Source organism: Lycorma delicatula, chromosome 4, assembly GCF_047948215.1.
Source record: "Lycorma delicatula isolate Av1 chromosome 4, ASM4794821v1, whole genome shotgun sequence".
NCBI classification, from domain to species: Eukaryota; Metazoa; Arthropoda; class Insecta; order Hemiptera; family Fulgoridae; genus Lycorma; species Lycorma delicatula.
The window spans coordinates 191,991,306-192,012,254 of NC_134458.1; the positions used below are offsets into that span (position 1 = coordinate 191,991,306).

The 20,949-nt window shown below is 34.8% G+C and overlaps 1 protein-coding gene across 3 annotated transcripts in view; it reads left to right on the plus strand.

Annotated features, from left to right (window-relative positions):
• Positions 1-20,949, plus strand: part of corn (microtubule-binding protein cornetto) — a 342,761-nt gene that overhangs the window by 300,847 nt on the left and 20,965 nt on the right. For all 3 annotated transcript variants that reach the window (XM_075364903.1, XM_075364904.1, XM_075364905.1), the window contains exon 10: positions 19,885-20,074. In XM_075364903.1, the coding sequence (XP_075221018.1) occupies positions 19,885-20,074 (190 nt within the window). The remainder of the gene's footprint in view (positions 1-19,884; positions 20,075-20,949) is intronic.

Below are 20,949 nucleotides of genomic sequence, written 5' to 3' on the forward strand. Positions count from 1 at the left end.
TTATATTTGCTTGATTTTAATATATTTATTACATTTTGTAATTTTGTAGATGATTAAATTGGCTTTGCATGTAAACTTTCTTTTTGTAAAAATGAACACTTATTTCTGCGTTCTTACAAACAAAAAAATCGGGAGGGGGAGGCTGTGTCGGGGCGCACACAGATCTTGAATAAAATTGCTCCTAGCTACAGACCGATCAACTTATCTGTACAGTTAATTGGGAGAACCACCATCGAACAAAACTGAAATTGTACAATCGAAAATTTCAGTTCCTTCATTTGGCCAACTCTACAGATAAATTGGTCGATCTGTGTCAACGAGTCACTTTTGTACTGGATTGAAATAAAAACGAGACATGATATTTATTTCGACTAATATTCTATAACAGTTTTGTTCAACATCGGTCTGTGATATGAGAAGTAAGAGACATAATAAGCAGCGATAGAGGTGCTCGCCCCGTCGGCGTGGTTTTCTGAGCGCGCCGTTCCAGCTTTGCAACGCTCCCGAAACGGTCTCGCTCGGTCGGTACAGGACATCGGGGTATCTGTGCGCGGCCCATAACCTCCCCTTTCGAACGATATGCGTAATTTATATTTCCGGTTGTCGTTTGCTCTGGCTAAAGCCGATTTATTGAATTTTTATACTTTTTTACAAGTTTGCTTTAATTTTTACTCGTAAATATCGTCTAAAATACATTTATTATTAATTACATCGATCTATCTCGATGAACTCTAAACATAAACGCACGAATCACCGGGGTATTACGTCTAAATCGTAAGTTATATTCGATGGAAACGAGTGAGATCACCGATTATGGCTGATCTGCGCTATCACCGCCAACCGGCTTGCCGGTGATGCAAACTCAAAGTCGTATCGGCGAGTTGACCGTGTAAATTATAAAACGACACCGCACGAGACAAATATTTAGGGAATTATAAAGGCAGGAGGATACAGACCTTTTCGTTACGCTAAAAATTTGGTATGTTTCGGTGTGATTTTAATGACGTTTCACCTCAAAAACAAATTATCTTTACTGCGTTTTGATGAATTAGTGATATTTTTAGTTCAAGATAATTTTTTTAAATTAGTAAATGTTTTTTTTCTACTTGTATGTCGAGCAGAACTTATACGTTCAGGTTTAATCGATAATTGAAATTTTCTGCATTTTTTTAACGTTGTCATCGTTTGGATGACAGCACTTTAGAGGTAATATTATCATTTAATAGTTAACGATTAAGAATAAACACGTTCTAGTAAAAACAAATTTCTTAGCTTATCTGAATACGAGGTCTGTTTGAAAAATAATCGAATATTTTTAATTACGCGCCAACGGAGATATTTAGTGACATGCGGTTGGCAGCATTGTGTTCTGCATAACCTCCTCTGTAACCGCATTTTAACGGATTGCTGACATCTCGGTTAGTTTTTGTGTTATTGTTATTTGAGTGCAACGTGTTTAAGTGTTAGTAGCGACTTTTGTAAAGTGCGATTTTCGGGGCGACGATACAACGTACGAGGTGTGTGAGAAAAGTAATGAGACTGAATATTTAGTTAACAAAGTTTTTATTTTTTTCAAACAACAATATTATCCGCTTCAAAGTAGTTAATTCCCTTGGGCAGCTATGCACCGGCGGAGTCGTTGTTCCCACTCCGGGTAGCAGCGCTGGAAGGCTTCAACCGGTAGGGCTTTTAACCGATCGGTCACAGTCTTTTGAATGTTCTCCAGAGTTCCAAACTGACGTCCTTTTAAGACATATTTCAATTTCCGGAAAGAAAAAAGTCACAAGGACTCAAATCAGGTGAATATGGGGGTTGAGGAACCGTAGGAATGCGCTTTGAGGTCAAAAATTCCCCGATGGAAACGGTAGTGTGTCACGATGAAGCATCCACTTGTCTGCAATGTCTGGTCTAACGCGAATCACTCTTTTCCTAAGCCTTTCAAGGACACCTTTGTAAAACACTTGGTTGACGGTTTGTCGTGGAGGAACAGATTCTTTACTGATTCTTTAACTCACGATACCTTACTGTCAAAAAAGCAAGTCGGCACGGTTTTGATCTTTGATTTCCTCATTCGACATTTTTTCGGTCGAGGAGATGACGGAGTGTGCCATTCTTCGCTTTACTGCTTTGTTTCAGTATCGTACTGAAATATCCAGGATTCATCACCTGTGATCACACGATTGAAGAATTCTTGGTCGTTGTCAATCCTCTCAAGAAATCAACGCACCCATTTCTTCGATTGTACTTCTGTTCCGTTGTGAGGTTTTTCGGCACCGATTTCGCACAAACCTTTCGCACGTCCAAATCGTCTGTCAAAATTTCATGTACGGTGAAAGCGTTTAAATTACACTCGTCATCCTTATTCTTTGATCTCACAAGAACCTTCACACGCTCGACGTTTTCGTCAGATTTTGAAGTTGAAGGTCTCCCTGAGCGAGGTTGATCTTCAACGTGTTCTCTGCCTTCCAAAAATGAATTGTGCAGGCGGAAAATTGGCGCTCTTGATAAGAAATGTTCCCGATAGGTCTGTTTCAACTTTTCAAAGGTCACACTCGCGGATTCCCCAAGTTTAACACAAAATTTTATCGCACAACGTTGCTCTAAATTCCGATGCTCCATTTTCGTAAAACACAACTTCACTGATGGCGCTATCAAAAATAATGTGTTGGGTGAATGGAGTTGAAACTCGTACTTCCTATGTGGAAGGGATAAACAAACCGGTCTAGCACAGACCGGTAGACACAGCGTTGCCAGATCGCTCGCAGTGTTACCAATCTCATTACTTTTCTCACACACCTCGTTTAATTTTGCGGGAAACTGGAGTAAACGTTTACAAAAACGTTTTTTGAAACAAGTCTACGGAGAAAATGCTGTAGGTCATACGCAATATTACAAATGGTTTTCACGATTATTTAAAAGTGGACGTTAGTCGATTGAAGATAATCCTCGACCAGGAAGGCCTTCGACTTCAACTGATTCAGAATATCAACGATCGGTTCCGTGAGAATCGTCGATCAACTGTCGGAGAACTTGCAGAAGAGGTTAGCATCTCGATTGGAACATGACGTCAAAAATTTGGTTGATTGAACTTTTGTCTCAATGCCGTAGTCGTAAACCCAGCTTTAGTCTCCCGTTATGATCTTTTGCATGAATGTTTCATTGTCTTTTGTTAACGAAGTTTCCGACAAAAGTCCACTTGATGTTCTTTCTGCTTTTCGGTCTTCAAACGAGAAAGAAATTTTGTTGGAACTCGATACATGTTCAATTTTTCAGTCAAAATGTCACGGCATGATCTAATCGAGATGCTAACCTTTGTCTCAAGTTCTCTGACAGTCAATCGGCGATTACCAGGAAGGCCTTCGGCCTTCCTGGTCGAGGGATATATTCGATCGATTGAAAACTACTTTTAAATCGTGAAAACCCTTCGTAACATCGCGTTCGACCCACAGCATGATGTCCGTGAGCGTTTCAAAAGTTTAAAAGTTTCTGTGAAAGTTTTCCCCAGTTTCGGGCTAACTTTTAAGTTGTACCGTTGTTCCCAAAAATCATACATTACAAAAATCGGTAGTAACATTTAAACATGTTACACTGAAACAACAATAACACGAAAACTAAACGAGATATCAACAACCCAAGAACAAGTGGTTACAGAGAAGTTTATGCGGAAAACCGTGTTGGCAACCGATCGTCACTGAACAGACTTCATCTCTTTTTTTGTGTACTTGTTACAATAAAGAATTATTAATTCTCAGATAATAATACACAAACTAGCAATTTGTGAAATTTTGACTCGCCTGTCTTCGCAAATATGATCATTATTGCTGTTTTACAGCGCGGTAATCGAAACTTTAATTAGTCTTCCAGAACGGTAGAGATCAGTTTCGAATAGTTTGCCGTGTTGGTTTAATACCTCGGTTGTTTTTAAATTATTCTAAATATTTTTTTTATTCGTTGGTTCATATAAATAAATAAAATCCTTTACTTCTTTTATAATATAAATTATTTTTATTATAATCTTGAACTTGTAAATCATATATATAACATTATTATATTTATTAATTACACATTTGTAACAAACACAAGTTGAGTCTTTAGATGACGGAACAAGACTGGTCTATTCTAGTGCAGAGCCAGCTTTTACAGCGTGGATGGAGCCGAGAGCAGCAGTCCGACGGACATTTAAAAATTAAAAAACTTTCTTTCAATAAAATTTAAAGTTCCTTATTTAATAAAAGTAACAAAAAAAGTGAACAATTGGTAGGGATGCCAACCTGAGCTAACAAGTAACAAAAATAGTGAGAATTTAACAGGGATTCCAACCTTGATTTAAATAACTCTGCTTTTTAACAATCAATCACACTTGTTCTGTCCGAATTCATCAATTTATACGGTTTAAACACTTTTCACCAAACTATTTCAATATTCTTAAGTAAATTTCCACCGCTTTCATAACTTTTAATAGCAAAGATCTTATCAATAAACTTTACTTTTCCAGTGTGCATGATTCAAGCGGAGCTGATGTTCTGAAATCGACAAAAAAAAGGTTATTTTTTTAGATTAATTATGTACAAACAGGTGATTAAAAATATGTTACCATGGTTGCCAACTAGAACCTTAAAAAAGTTTCATTGTCGGTGAACGAACCGTTTTTTTTCTACGTCAATTTGTCTCGTTCATTATTGAACGTTCCTCGTATAATTTTGCAATAAGAAAATCATGTGAGAGACCTTCAGTTATCAGAGTTTCTAATTAGATTACTGGAATATGTGTTCGGCACTAACTAAGACTTTCAACTTATTGTAAAATTATTGTGTTTGTTTTTTCGCTGGGGTTTTTATTACAAAAATTTAAAGGAGTTAGTAAAGAAATAGAAGTATGTTTACTTTTTCTTTTCTTTTTTAAGTTGCCAATGGGCTAATTCACAAGCATTAACAAGTAAATACATCATCTAAAAAAAAGAAATATATATATATTAAAAAATAACATCAAAAATTAATATTTATTTCCATTTATGATTTAAAATAAAAGTAAAAACTGATAATTGCTTGGCTTGTGAATTTTTTTCATGTTTGTTCGCATAATTTGTGTGTATTTGCTTGTAAAATGTTGTTACGCAATCTTAGTTGAATAGTTATGTGTCAGTCTATTTAAATATTTCTTATTCAGTTAATTAGAAGCAAATATGTATTACTTTTAAATTTATTTATTACAGATGTAGAATTTCGTTTTATATATATATATATATTGTTTCTTTGATTTGTTTTTATTTTCCCGTCTAGATAGCGCTATAGTACTAAACAGGAAAGTATTATAATCGACCCAGTTTGGACGTATGCGGTTTTCACCGGATCTTCACGTTTTTACACCTAAGGAACCCAAAAAACCGGATGGAAATTTTCGATTTTAATTTACTTCTATAAACAGAGTGTTTATACTTTAAAGTTTAATACTTTTTCGGATTCTTCTTTAAAACTAAACAAAAAATATCCTTAGGAACAATGGCGATTTCTTCTGCGTTCTCCCACTGTGCACTATGGCACTCTTGGTAATAAAGTTTTAAAATTAACAAAAAATCAGGATTTAAATATCTTTGCAAATCACAAAATGGCGGCCATGTTTATTTTTCAATCCGTCATATCTCCGTAAATATTAGTTTTGTCAAAATTTATGTTACTTACTAAAATATTAAACCTTTTATTTTGAACAAAAGGACATTTTATTTTTTTAAATCGGTTAACAAATAGTCGAGTTACGGGACAAAATTGATGTTGTAATTTTGTGTCTGTTTTCACGTCCTTCACTTTACGTTCAATTCGATGAAATATTAATTATTTTTATTCAATTGTTAATTGTAGTATGTATTAAATTAAGTAATATTTTTCTCCTATAACTATATGTATGAATGTAAATGAAGTGTAATTTTGTACAGTCTCAGGTCTACCTTGCCTGAGATGTGTGATTAATTGACACCCAACCATTAAAGAACACCTGTATCAACGATCTAGTACTCAAATCCGTGTAAAAATAACTGACTTTACTAGGGTTTCAACGCTGGAATTCTTACTTCCAAACCAGCTGATTTGGCAGGTACACCCTTGCTGTCACAAAATGTATCAGTCAAACGCAATATTTTTGATTTATTAGGAACTGAAGAATCGGGAAATTCTATCTGAAACTCGTCTTTCATTCGTTCGTAAGATTTATATGCGAAATTATAAACACCGGTTCGTCCTTGGGAAACAAAATTTTAACACAATAGAGATAAATTTATACCGATTTAATACCGTGTATAAAAAAAAAACAAAACATTTCAATCGTTACAAGCTTTTAACCTTGAGTACAGTGTTGCCAACTGTCCTGGTAGGGAGAAATAAAACTTACATTCTTAATCTTAGGGTTGTGTCCTTTTTGAAACACCCGTTATTCGTTGTATATATAACCTTATTATATGTTTCTTTATTATTTTTATTTTAATTATGAAATAATTTTTTTTGTCTTTAACGTAATTTCGTATTAAGAAAATTGACAAAAATGATAATTATTATTAAAAAATAGTAAAAAAACGTTTGTTGCTAAATATGTATTATAATCGATAAATAATCAGGATTAGTCGATACAGAAGAAGTAAAAATAATTGAGGAAAGAAAAACTAATTTAAAATGAAAAAAAATAAATAAATAAAAGTGACTTTCCCGTCACGCGGCTAAAGCCGCTTCCCCGGGGAATTTGTACAACTGTGGGTTGTTTTTGATGCACGGCTTACACACAGAACTTAATTTAAAATATTTATCATTTTATTTAAATATTATATTTTTTCGTTCATTTAATTCAATGATTCTAAATAAACCGCGCGCGCACTAAATATCGAGATATTGAGGTGACCTTGCTTTACAGCCTCACCTCTTTGATGTTTTAAATTGAAAATTTAGTGGCATCATTGCCCCATGTATAGAAGTAATTTGACGAAGTTTGGTCAAAATCGCCCAGTAGTTCTGATTATATAAGGTGTGAAACGCCGAACTCGCACACGTACATCCGACCATCCGGAAATTTTCAATCCGGGTTTTTGGTTTTTTGGGTTCCTTAGCTGTTAAAATGTCAACCCACCGGGTTGGTCTAGTGGTGAACTCGTCATTGGAAATCAGCTGTTTTCGAAATCATGAGTCTAAGGTTCAAAACCTAGTAAAGGCATTTAATTTTATACTTTCTTCTTCCATATATGTAAAAGGTAATGTTTGAAGACTATAGACTAAAAAACTACTGGACCGATTTACGCTCGGGGAAAAAAGGGAAAGGAGAAATTGGAAAGGTTAAAAAGGCAAAAGGAGGAAAGACAAAATTTAATTTGTGAATTTCTGTAATGTTCATTTTTTTTAATGTTTAGTCACTTTCAATTATATATAGAAGTAATTTGACGAAGTTTTTGGTCCAAATCGATCCTGTAGTTCTGCAGAATAAGATGATTTAGAGGGCAACACCGAACACACACAGTTACATACAAGCATTAACATCCGGAAAATTTCCATCCGGTTTTCCAGGAATCCTTAGGTGTCAAAACGTCAAGATCCGGTGAAAACCTCATATTCCACAATCGGATCGATTTTAATACTTTTCCTTCTAGTTCTACAGGGTTATCTTGACCGGATAATAATAATCTACCGGGTTGGCCTAGTGGTTAACAAGTCATTCCAAATCAGCTGATTTCGAAGTCGAGAGTCCTAATGTTCAAATCCTAGTAAAGGCAGTTACTTTTATACGGATTTGAATACTAGATCGTGGATACCGTTGTTCTTTGGTCGTTAGGTTTCAATTAACTACACATATCAGGAATGGTCGACCTGAGACTGTACAAAATTACACTTCATTTACATTCATACATAACATCGTCTGAAGTAATACCTGACGATGGTTCTGGAAACAGAAAAACAGAAGCAGAAGTTGAAATGAAAATATTTTCTTTTTTAATACAATTTAATGATTTTACTTGGACTAACTTGACTGTTATGGTGAGGAATTGTGGTTTTTATTTCATTTTAATCATATCTTATAACTACACTTTCTACCCCAAAAGAAAAAATTCCTTTCCGTACGCCGGAAGGCGGAATTAGATTTCACCGGTGCTAAATAGGGGATAAAAAAGATTTTCACCTTAGAGTTAAGAAAAACTTCAAATTTACTCAATACGAAAATGGTTGCATCTTTAGCATACGACTTCTTATAATTCCAACAATATTTTGGTCATGCCTTGCCGTAAGGGTTGGTCATATCAAAAATATTTTCTACGTAATGTTTAGAGGACTAACGACCAGTTTAAACCGATACGATACCTCTGACTATTAACGGAGGTACCTTGTTTTTTGATACCGAATTTTGTGTTTTACGTCGGCTATCTTTTCTTTTTTTCCTGTTTATCCTCCGGGATTGACCGTTCAGGTATTACTTCAGGGGATGGTATGTACGAGTGTAAATGAAGCGTAGTCTTGTACAGTCTCAGTTCGACCGTTCCTGAGATGTGTGGTAAATTGAAACCCAACCACCAAACAACACCGGTATCCAAGATCTAGTATTCAAATCCGTATAAAAGTAACGGCCTTTACTAGGATTTGAACGCTCTGGAACTCTCGATTTCGAAATCAGCTGATTTGGGAAGACGCGTTGAGCACTAGACCAACCCGGTGGGTTTATGTCGGAGATCTTTGAAATTACTATACTTTCAGTTCTGGGACCTATTTTATCCTATTTCTTAGCTCAAATTACTTAAAAAACCATCAAAATTAATCCGTAATTTGGTTTCAAAAAGTTACAACGGGGTTTCTTTTTATTAGAAGAGCTGAAACCCGGGTGAAATTTTTCGCTACCCGTAACTCGAAAATAAACCGTTTTCAGACCTATATGAAGTTTTTTCATTATTTTTACCAGTAAAGAATGTTCTGAAAGTTTCCCTGTTTCTTCGTGGGACAGTCTGTATACAGGGTTTTTCTAAAATGGTGGGCTGGCTCTACTTTTTCGGATTCTACTTGTAAAACTAAACAAAAATATCCTTAGGAAAAATGGCGATTTCTCCTTTGTTCTCCCATGTCCGCCATTTTGTTGTTTTTATATAAAAATGTATATCTCAAGTTCGGATAGACGAATCATATTAATATTTGTCAAGCGTCTTGGTAAAATTAGAAAAAAAATCAGGAATTAAGTACCTTTGCAAATTACAAAATGGCAGCCATGTTTATTTTTAAATCCGTTATATCTACATAAATATTAATTTTATGAAAATTTATGTTACTTGCTAAAATATTAAGCCCTTTATTTTGAACAAAATGACATTTTAATTTTCTAAATCGGTTAACACATAGCCGAGTTATGGCAAAAAATTAATGTAATTTTGTTTTCATGTCATCCAGTTTACGTTTAATTCGATTAAATATTAATTATTTTTATTTATTGTTAACTTTAGTATTGTAAATTAGTATCAAATTAAGTAATAATTTTCTCACAGTAATAGACCTAATAATTAAAAAAATAAAACAATTACCTGTGATAATCTTAGGTTAATTATTGTAGAACATTAGGTGTAATTAAACAGTTAGCTATTGCTAAAAGTTATCAGAGATGTTCAAAGCGTCCACCGTCAGAAATTACACAAGTCTCCAGTATTTTTCGGAGAGATTGTCTTAACCGTTCAAAAGCTCCGGGAGTATTCCTAATTTCTTGAAATTCATTTTGGATCCTTTGTTGAAGATCCTGAAGATGTTGAGTCGAATAAACAATAATATGTTTCAAACGGTCCCGCAGGTAGAAGTCAAGAGGGTTTAAGCCAAACGATCGGGTAGGCCAGGGTAATGGCCCTCCGTGGCCTTCCATTTTTCATTGAAAGTTTCATCCGGTAAATCTGATACCGACTGAGTGAAATGTGCTGAAGTTCCATCGTGGTGAAATCACATATTTTCTCTTAATTGTAAAGGTAGGTCTTCCAAGAAATGTGGAAGATTTTCGGTTAAATAAGCAATATAATTCTCTCCATTTAACTGATTTGGTAGAATGACAGCACCCAACATATATATATATATATCATTAAAAATACCTGTTCATATGTTCAGGGAAAATCTTTGTTGATGGCTACTTTGGAAGGTACCATTAGGATTCTTGTCGCTCCAGATTCATAGTTTTGAACACCTTTCGTGTTAAGAAAGCTTCAATTTTACATTTTTATCATGATCAACAGTAATAATCGCTGTGTAAAATTATTCAAAAGGGACAAATTAATATTAATTGTTTTATTATTATTTAATGTTAAATTTTATTGTGAGAAAATTATTAATTAATTTGTTACATACTAGAATTAATAATAAATAAAAACAATTAATTGAACATAAAGTGGAGGACATTAAAATAAATACAAAATTACAACATCGATTTTCGCCCATAATTCGGCTATTTGTTAACAGATTTTAAAAAAATTAAATGTTATTTTCTTCAAAATAAAAGGTTTAATATTTTATCAAACAGAAAACTTATGTTTATGGAGATATAACGGATTGAAAAATAAACATGGCTGCCATTTTGTAATTTGCAAAGGTACTTAATTCCTGATTTTTTTTCTAATTTTACCAAGACGCTTGACAAATATTAATATGATTCGTCTATCCGAACTTGAGATATACATTTTTATTTATAAATAACAAAATGGTGGACAGTAGGAGAACGAAGGAGAAATTGTGATTTTTCCTATAGATATTTTTTGTGTGGTTTTACAAATAGAATCCGATAAAGCCCATTACTTTAGAAACATTATTAAATATTAAATATATAGAAATATATGTTTAACTTAATTTTATGAAGAAGGCAGTATTGTAAAAGTACTATATACGACAGAAAAACAAATTAATTTCATAAATGACCATTGATGATGATCGTTTAAGATATGAAATGTACTCTAGTTTTAGTTTTTATTTAAGTTGCATTTATGTGGAATGTTTTTGGTGTTTTTAGAATTTTGTGTTTGCTTGAGTGTTTGTTTTAATGGTTTGTATGATTCTTTTGTAACCGGTTTTTTTTAATATTAATTTACTGTATATATAGTTTTAGATTTTCTTTGTAATAATGATATTTACGTTGTAAAAGTGTTTTTTTTTTTTGTTTTTTTAATTTGTCTATTATGCATGTTAATATATTACTGTTCTCCGTTTTCCCTTAAATTCGTTATACTTTATTTTTTATCTATTAAAAAAAGATATTTTTTCGAAATCCGAAAGCCAGTTTTTTCTCCAAATCATAGGATATTTGGAGGTATTTGTAGAATAATTATAAATATAATCTTACCAAACGTAACGTTCGCTCGCTAGTCAAGGTTACTTCTTTCTGTTTAGACTCCAGCAATTACGGTTCAGGTATTACTTCATAGGATGATATGTATGAGTGTAAATGAAGTATAGTCTTGTACAGTTTCAGTTCGACCGTTCCTGAGGTGTGTGGTTAACTGAAACCCGACCGCCAAACAACACCGGTATCCACGGTGGAATTTTCGACTTCCAAATCAGCTGATTTGGGAAGACGCGTTCACCACTAGACCGACCCGGTGGGTTAAGGGTGGGTTAAGAAGAGCCCTTGAAGGAATTCAACGGCGCATGGGCTTAAGAGTGATATGCGCATATTCTTCAGTCTCCACCGAGGCAGTACTCGTAATTGCAGGAGTTCCTCCGCTTAAACAACTGGCGGAGATGCGAGTGAGTATAGCACGTGGACAACCTTCTAAAGAAGCATATGAAGAGATGCTGCGTAATTGGCAACATCGTTACGATGTAGCCAACACGGGACGATGGACACATCGTTTGATACCTTTGATCCGACCATGGATAGAAAGGAAGTTCGGGGACATAAATTACTGGATAACGCAATTTTTTACAGGGCATGGGTCGTTCAGGTCCTATTTATGTGCGAGACTAAGGGTAGATAACAACAACTGTCCTTACTGTGGGGCTTACGATTCCCCTGAACATGTAGTATTTGAATATAACCGTTGGACTGAAAGCAGGCAATCCTGTGTAAGACGTATAGGGCCATTATCTACCGAGAATGTGGTGGATAAAATGCTACTTAACGAGGATAACTTTAATGTGATCTCGTCTTATATAACCGCAGTTATAAAGAAGAAAGATGAGAAAGCTCGTCAAGAAGAAACCGCTCGCTGATGACGGCTTGTCGTAGGTGGAATTTCCGTTTGTCAATATTTGAGAGAATGGACAATATTGAGATATAGCTTTGAGTGTGGTTTACACACCAAAAAAAAAAAAAAAAAAAAATTTATAAAATATGTATAAAAATGTATTAATATACTGAAAACTTACAAGAGGAAATTGTTTGTTGTTGAGGGGAAGCTGATGATGGAGCTCTGGTTTGTAGGTTTTATCGGATAAGTGGTGAAGGAACTTATAGATTCTTAAACTTTGTGTTTCTTATATTATAAGTTTATAAAAATTTGTTAAAAGATACTGAAAACTGTCATAAGGTAACTGTTTGTTGTTGACGGGTAATTTAAGGTGGTGCTCTTGCTCGATTGTGATGACGGACAGCCGAAGGTGGAACTCATGCTCGTTCGTGCTTGCGTGGATGGGCAGAGAGGTGAAGAAACCTGAGGACTCCGTGGCTTAAGTTTTAAACTAATATAAAAAAGAGAGAGATTAAAGAATAGGGGTGACTGTTGCTGAGAGAACAAGGGTGGTGGACTCTCAGTAATCAGTGTATGATGAATATCTATAAAATAAATAAAACAGCTAACCGGTGAGCTGACCTGCCGTGCCGGTCATACAGTCGGCGGGCGGGGAGGCAAGCTAGAGTAAAGGACACTCCTCTGGCGCGAGTCAAACTTGATTGTAGATCCGTTCCAGAGGAGTAGGTGGGAATATAAAAAAACAAAAAAAAAAAAAAAAGGTTAAGTTACGTAAACCCACCGCGTTGGTCTATTGGTGAACGCGTCTTCCCAAATTAGCTGATTTAGAAGTCGACAGTTTTAGCGTTCAAGTAATAATAAAGGCAGTTATTTTTACACGGATTTGAATACTAGATCGTGAATACCGGTGTTCTTCGGTGGTTGGGTTGAGACTGTACAAGACTACACTTCATTTACACTCGTACATATCCTTTGTAGTATTATTTGAAAGGTAATTCCCAGAGACAAAACAGGAAAAAGAAAGAAGGTTAAGTTAGTTAACCTTAGTCATCTCTGAACTAATACTTTACAGCGATTCCGAAGTCTAAACAGAAAAAGAGAAATTATATTTGTATTTGACATCGTTTAAACAATCGACAAATAAAAATAAAGAAATAGTTTAACGAACGAAGCGAGCGCATTAAGATTGGTGGTTACATTTAAACCAGTCAATGAGAGGGGAAAAAGATCGATTTTTAAAGAAAATTACTAGAGTTTAGGGAAATATATTGGGGTTTTAAGATTAGGATAAGTACAACATGTTTATAATGTGCAAGCGCCCAACAGCCTTATACCACGCCGCTGAAATAAAGATGAACAAAGCGGAGCAATATAAAATGCCGAATAGCACAGACGAAACAGAAATATAATTTGTTTACATCAGAAATTAATTTAACATATTTGAAAGTATATTTTTGGAGCGTAGCTTTATATGGAAGTGAAACTTCGACTATCGGAGTACCTGACAAGAATAGATTAGAACCTTTTGAAATGCGGTGCTATAGAAGAATGTTAAAAATCAGACGGGTGAATAAAGTGAAAAATGAAGAGGTGTTGGGGCAAATCGATGAAGAAAGAAGCATTTGGAAAAATATAGTTAAAAGAAGAGACAGACTTATAGGCCACATATTAAGGCATCCTGGAATAGTCGCTTTAATATTGGAGGGACAGATAGAAGAAAAAGTTTGTGCAGGCAGGCAACGTTTGGAATATGTAAAACAAGTTGTGACGAATGGAAAATATAAGGGGTATACGGAAATGAAATGACTGGCAATAGATCGGAAATCTTGGAGTGCTGCATAAAACCAGTCAAATGAATAGACAAAAATTTTTTTTTAAATTTAAGACTGGTAAGTACATAAAGTCGACTATATTTTAAATAATATGTAAAAACAGATATCACGATAGTTATTTTTTCGAGCTACCCCAGTTAATAAAAAAAAATGGGCTTGATCCGTCCAATATTGACGAAGATATAGCGATTTTTTCGCACTTTGTCTATTCCGCGAACCGCTTCCCCTTCCACGACTACCGCGTGAGCACGATCTATTTTTCGCAGTAGTTAAAACAAGTTTTACCTCAAGTTTAGGTGTAACATTTTTCATCGTTTGAAAGTGCAAGTCTTGAAGAATTGATTGCACTGGAAATTGACACGAAAATGTTTTATAAGCCAAAAACAATTATGGTCGCCTGAAAAGTCTTTTTATTTACACGTTCCAATATCTCAGCAACGAAAAAACTAATTTTCTTCTGTAACCACTCTTTGAATTCGGAATTACGAGCGCTAATATTTAAACGATTTTTTTTGTCTTCAGTCATTTGACTGGTTTGATGCAGCTCTCCAAGAATCTCTATCTAGGGCTAGTCGTTTCATTTCGGTATACCCCCTACATCCTATATCTCTAACAATTTGTTTTACATACTCCAAACGCTGCCTGCCTGCACAATGTTTCCCACCTACCAGTCCCTGCAATATCAAACCGACTATTCCAGGATGCCTTAATATGTGCCCTGTAAGTCTGTCTCTTCAAAACTATATTTTTCCAAATGTTTCTTTCTTCATCGATTTTCCGCAAAACCTCTTCGTTTGTCACTTTACCGTTCTTCAATTTTTACTGTTGCTGTTTGGTTCCTGTAAATGTTCGCGATTTTTCTTCTGCCTCTGTACTTGAATCTTCTCTTCTGATTTTTAACATTCTCCTATAGCACCGCATTTCAAAAGCTTCTAATCTTTTCTTCTCAGGTCGTCTCAGATCGTCCAAGTTTCACTTCCATATAAAGCTACACTCCAAACATATACTTTCAAAAATGTTAAATTAATTTCTGATGTAAACAAATTATATTTCTGTTTCGCCTGTGCTATTCGGCATTTTATATTGCTCCGCTTTGTTCATCTTTAGTAATTCTATTTCCCAAATAACAAAATTCTTCTACCTTCATAATATTTTCTCTTCCTATTTTCACATTCAGCGGTCGATCTTCCTTATTTCTACTACATTTCATTGCTTTCATTTTGTTCTTGTTTATTTTCATGCGTAGGACTTCATCTATGCCGTTCATTGTTTCTTCTAAATCCTTTTTACTCTCGGCTAGAATTACTATATCATCAGCAAATCGTAGCATCTTTATCTTTTCACCTTGTACTGTTACTCCGAATCTAAATTGTTCTTTAACATCATTAACTGCTAGTTGTATGTAAAAATTAAAAAGTCACGGGGATAGGGAATATCCTTGTCGGACTCCCTTTCTTCTTACGGCTTCTTTCTTATGTTCTTCAATTTTTACTGTTGCTGTTTGGTTCCTGTAAATGTTCGCGATTTTTCTTCTGCCTCTGTACTTGAACCCTAACTTTTTTTAAATGCTTAAAACATTTTATTCCAGTCTACGTTATCGAATGCCTTTTCTAGGTCTCTAAATGCCAAGTATGTCGGTTTGTTTTTCTTTAATCTTCCTTCTCTTATTAATCTGATACCTAAAATTGCTTCCTTTCTCACTATACTTTTTCTGAAACCTATTCGGTATTCTCCTAGTACTTCTTCCACTCTCCTCTTAATTCTTCTGTACAAAATTCTAATTAAGATTTTTTATGCATGGCTAGTGAAGCTAATTGTTCTGTATTCTTCAAATTTATCTGCTCCTGCTTTCTTTGGTATCATGACTATAACACTTTTTTTGAAGTCGAAAGGGGAACTTCCCCTTTTTCGTAAATACTACACGCCAATTTGTATAATCTATCAATCGCTTCTTCGCCTGCGCTGCGCAGTAATTCTACAGGTATGCCGTCTATTCCAGGAGCCTTTCTGCCGTTCTGATCTTTTAATGCTCTCTTAAATTCAGATCTCAGTATTATTTGTTCCCTTTCATCCTCCTCGATTTCCTGTACTTTAACACCATTTTCTAAATGATTTCCTCCGTATAACTCCTGATTTTAAAAACTAAAAAAAGTTATTTTTGCAATTAAATTTTGCAAAAAACGATCATTTTTAATAGTTATTCGGCTTTTTGGGGGTAACTAATTCAGGAAATACAACGTTTAAGGACTTAAATTATAGGTATTACAAATGCCTAAAACTTTTATTTATAATATTTTTGCCTAGGAAGTTTACGTTGGCCTATAAAATTGATAAAACTATTTTCACCACCTTTCAACGACCGCTGTTTTGTCCATTTAGCACAAATTTTGTTCAGTCGCATATACATCATTAATCTAATCTATGATCCTATGTATTTCCCTAAAAAATACAAATTTTTGAACTAAATTATATTTATAGTTTCTCTGCAAATACCTTGAAATACCCAACGATATGGAAGAAAAAAATTGAATGTGTAGGATTACGAAAAACAACCGGAAAAATATTTTTCTATTTGATAGTTTTTAACATGAAAAATGTTAAATTCTTTTCGGAATTTTTATTGTTGTTACTTTTTAATTATTACATGGAAAGGAAAAACTTTCTTTATAATTTTATTTTGATTTTACAGATCTTTGGTCCTTGTCCCCTTCAAAATACTCCCCTCCCCGAACGAAACGATTTTCCCCAACGGTTTTTCCACTTCGCGAAGCAATCCTGGATAACTTCATTTGAAATTGCCTTTAAGGTCCGTGACGAATTTACTTTAATGTCATCAATAATCACAAAACGGTGTCCTTTCATCACCAATTTTAATTTTGGAAATATGAAAAACTCGAAAGGAGCCAGATCTGGCGAGTAGAAAGGCTGAGTCATCTAATTTTTGGCACAAAATTGACGAAGCTAAGTGTATAGGTGCATCGGTATGGTGAAGGAATATCGAGTCATCCGGCCACAACTCCGGTCTCTTTTAACGGATTTTTTCACCTAACCGTTGTAAAACGACTTGATATCACGTATGGTTCACTGTTAACCCTAGAAGCAAGAATTCAAAATACAGAATTCCATTAAAATCGTAAAAACCTTTGATATCTGATCAAGATTGACCTGCTTTGTTCGAGCGTATCCTTTCCCCATATATTATGATGATTGAACTGTCCTCTCGATGTTGTTGCCGTAAACCCGGTTTTCGTCTTCCGTTACGATCATTTACATGAACGTTTCATCGTCACGTTCAACAAGTCGCCGATAAAACGTCCACTCGATATTCTCTCTACTGTTCGATCATCAAACGAGGAACAAACTTTTTTACGACTCGATACACGTTCAATTTTTCCGTCAAAAAGTTACGGTACGATCCAATCTATATGCTAACCTCTTCTGCAAGTTCTTTGACAGTCGATCGTCGATTCGCACGCACCAGATCGATGATTTTCTGAATGCCGGAGTTATCAGTTGAAGTCGAATGCCTTCCTGATCGAAGGTCATCTTCGATCGCTTTGCGTACAACCCAGTACATCATCCCCGTAAGCTTGTTTCTAAACTTGAAACGTTTCTAAGTTTACCTCAGTTTCAGACAAAATTCTACGTTATATCGTTGCACCCGAAAAATCGTTAATAATACTTCCACACGTTGCACTTAGATATCAACAACCCAAAAACATACAGTTACAGAGGAGGTTATTCGGAACATAATGCTGCACGTCACTAAATATCTCCATTGGCGTTTAATTAAAAATGTTCAGTTATTTTCTGAACAGACGTCGTATTTATCAGAGGAAGACTACAGTAAATACAATAGAAAGTATGTAAGTGATGGGAAATGAAACATTCAGGTTGGTTATCGTTATGTCCACAGTTTTAAAATAGAAAATTCTGATTTCACAGCTTTTCTTTTATAAATAAATTTTTTAAAACGATGAGATTTACAAAAAAAATTTCCCCCAAAAAAATGTAAAGGATAAAGTGATTTACCCTCTTGTTAAACGTTAGTGTACCAGAAACATTTATAAATTCACAAATTTCTGTACGAGTTCTGTTCAGAAGATAACGGAACATTTTTAATTACGCACCGACGGATATATTTAGTGACGTACGGTTGGCTGCATTGTGTTCCGCATAACTTTCTTTGTAATGTCATGTTTTTGGATTGTTGATATCTCGTTTAGTTTTTATGTTATTGTTATTTGAGTACAACGTGTTTAAGTGCTAGTAACGATTTTTGTAAAGCACGATTTTCGGGAGCAACGATACAACGTAAAATTTTGCTTGAAACCGGGGGGGAAAACTTTCACAGAATCGTTTCAACTTTTGAAACAAGCTTACGGAGGGGATACACTGCGTCGAACGCAATATTAAAAATGGTTTTCACTATTTAAAAGCGGTCGTCAGCGGATTGGAAAAGACGACTTTCCACCAGGAAGTCGTTCGACTTCAACCGATGACAGCCACGTTCAGAAAATCAACGATCTGGTGCGTGCGAATCGACGATGGAATGTCACAAGAACTTGCATAAAAGAGGTTTGCATCTTAATAGGATCACGCCGTGACATTTTGACTAAAAAATTGGACTTGAAACGAGTCGCAGCAAAGTTTATTCTTCCGTTTCATGACCGATCACCGTGAAATATTAATGCAAATGATCGTAACAGAAGATGATAACCGGGTTTTCGGCTACGACATTAAAACAACAGTTCAGTCATTCCAATTGATCGACAAAGGATCTCCACGCCCCAAAAAAGTACGTCAGTCTCGGTCGGATGTCGAAGTTTTCTTTCGGTTTTTTTCGATTTTAATGGAAACGTGCGTTTTGAATTCTCGTCTCGAGGTGAAACAGTTAACTGCGCGGACTATGAAGCCATTTTATCACGGTTACGTGAAAAAATCCGTAAAAAGAGATCGAAGTTATCTCCGGACCGGTCACGGTTCCATCGCCATGACAATGTGCCCGTACATTCGGCTTTGTCAATTCGTCAGTTTTGTGCAAAAAATCAGATGACTCGCCAAATCTGGCTCTTGAGATTTTTCTTCTTCCCGACATTAAAATCGGCGATGAAATGTCTTCGTTTTGAGACTATCGACATTAAAGTAAGTTCGTGAAGGACCTTAAAGGTTATTTCAAATGAATCTATCTAGGACTGCGTCGTGAAGTGGAAACACTGCTGGGAAAAGTGTGTGATTGTGGGAGGGAGAACTTTGAAGGGGACAAGGAGCAATAAACTCTAAAATTAATAATAAAGATTATAAAAATAAAGTTCAGTTATTTTCTGAACGGACCTCATAAAGATTATTTAATATTTTTGTATTTTTTTTTCGGCATTAATAAAACCGTTGTTTATAAAAGAAGATAGCAACGGAACTACTAAAATAGCGATAATTTTATCGTTCTTGATGATCGACAAATGTCCATATAACTTCTCTGTTATTTTATTTTAAAAAAAGGGTACGTATGTATAACCGCGCCACTTAAAAGAAGATCTCGTCTTGAAGGCGAAGTAGTTGCGGTCAGTCGATCGGTTGGATGGCGCCAAAAGTACCGTAATAAAATTATAAATTTAATCTAACCTGACCTAATCTACGCTCGTTAGTCAAAGTTAGCGAGCGTAGGTTACGTTTGGTTACATTATATTTACGATTTTATTTATTTTCTTATTTCAATATAGCCTTTCAGTGGCGTCATCTAACAGCTAACCGACCGACTACGACGACTAACTGACTAACTACAGATCGCCTTTTAAGCGGCGCCGTTATAATACGTAAGTACTAAAAAAAGAAACTATTTTAATTATTTTAGTTTTTTTTTTTTTTTACTTATTTTTTGTTTTGTTTTAGGACGTAATATTTCATAACGAGGCGTATAGTGATAGCGGTAGTAGCGTGGAGACAAGCCCACAACACAGCTCTAAAATAACACCTGCAACTGCTTCAGCCGCTGCCTCTGCCGGTTCAGGTGGATTCATTAATGCTGTCCTTAATGCTATACGATCGGCTACGTCATCTCAATCCCGTGCTACAAATACAGGTGTATTGAATTTTTTGTTTATCTAATAAATTAATATTTTTTTTATTACTGAAGAATTTTGGTCGCAATATGCTGTGACAACTTTAGTTGCACAAACTGTTAAAGACGCCCGCAGCCGATCTGTAGTTAGAAATTAAAATTATAATATTACTAAATGAATATAATCTAACCAAGCTTAACCTTGACTAGCGATCGAAGCGAGCGTAGGTTAAGTTCGGTTTGATTATATTTATTTATTATATAAATATATTTAGTTAATATAAATTAAATATACAATGCGCTTTCAATTTACGCGGATATTACGTTCCGGAAAATGTCCGTGTATGATGAAATCGCGTAAGTTGAGACTCACGTTTAATGTAGAAATACAGGTTAGGTTCTTGTTAAGTATACAGTACATTACCGTCTGTACTTTATTTATTACAGTATTATTATATTATTTTATCGATATTACGATACAATGTTTGTATTTAAAAAGAAAAAATATGTACTATTTATTTTTTTTCTCCTTTCAGTGGCGCCATCAACCGACTAAACTACATATCGGCTGCAAGCTTCTTCTTGAAAATCCAGAAATTTGTTATTATTTTTTTAACTACTATTATTGACTACACTAGTCAACAAAACAGAATTTTTTCGTGCGTACATCGTGATTTAAAATAATTTTGTGGTGCTGAATTCAAAATACGCACGTTTTTTTAGATACATACGATTTATCGTACCCTATTAAACGGCATTTCTATTTGTATGTATGTCTGCGTGTGCGTCCTTCGTAGCTTAGCACCGGAATGTACCGATCACTAGCGGAAAATCCCGATTCGTTAGTACGTGTTTGGTGGTGGTCGTGTATTTACTTGTTATATTATTATTATATA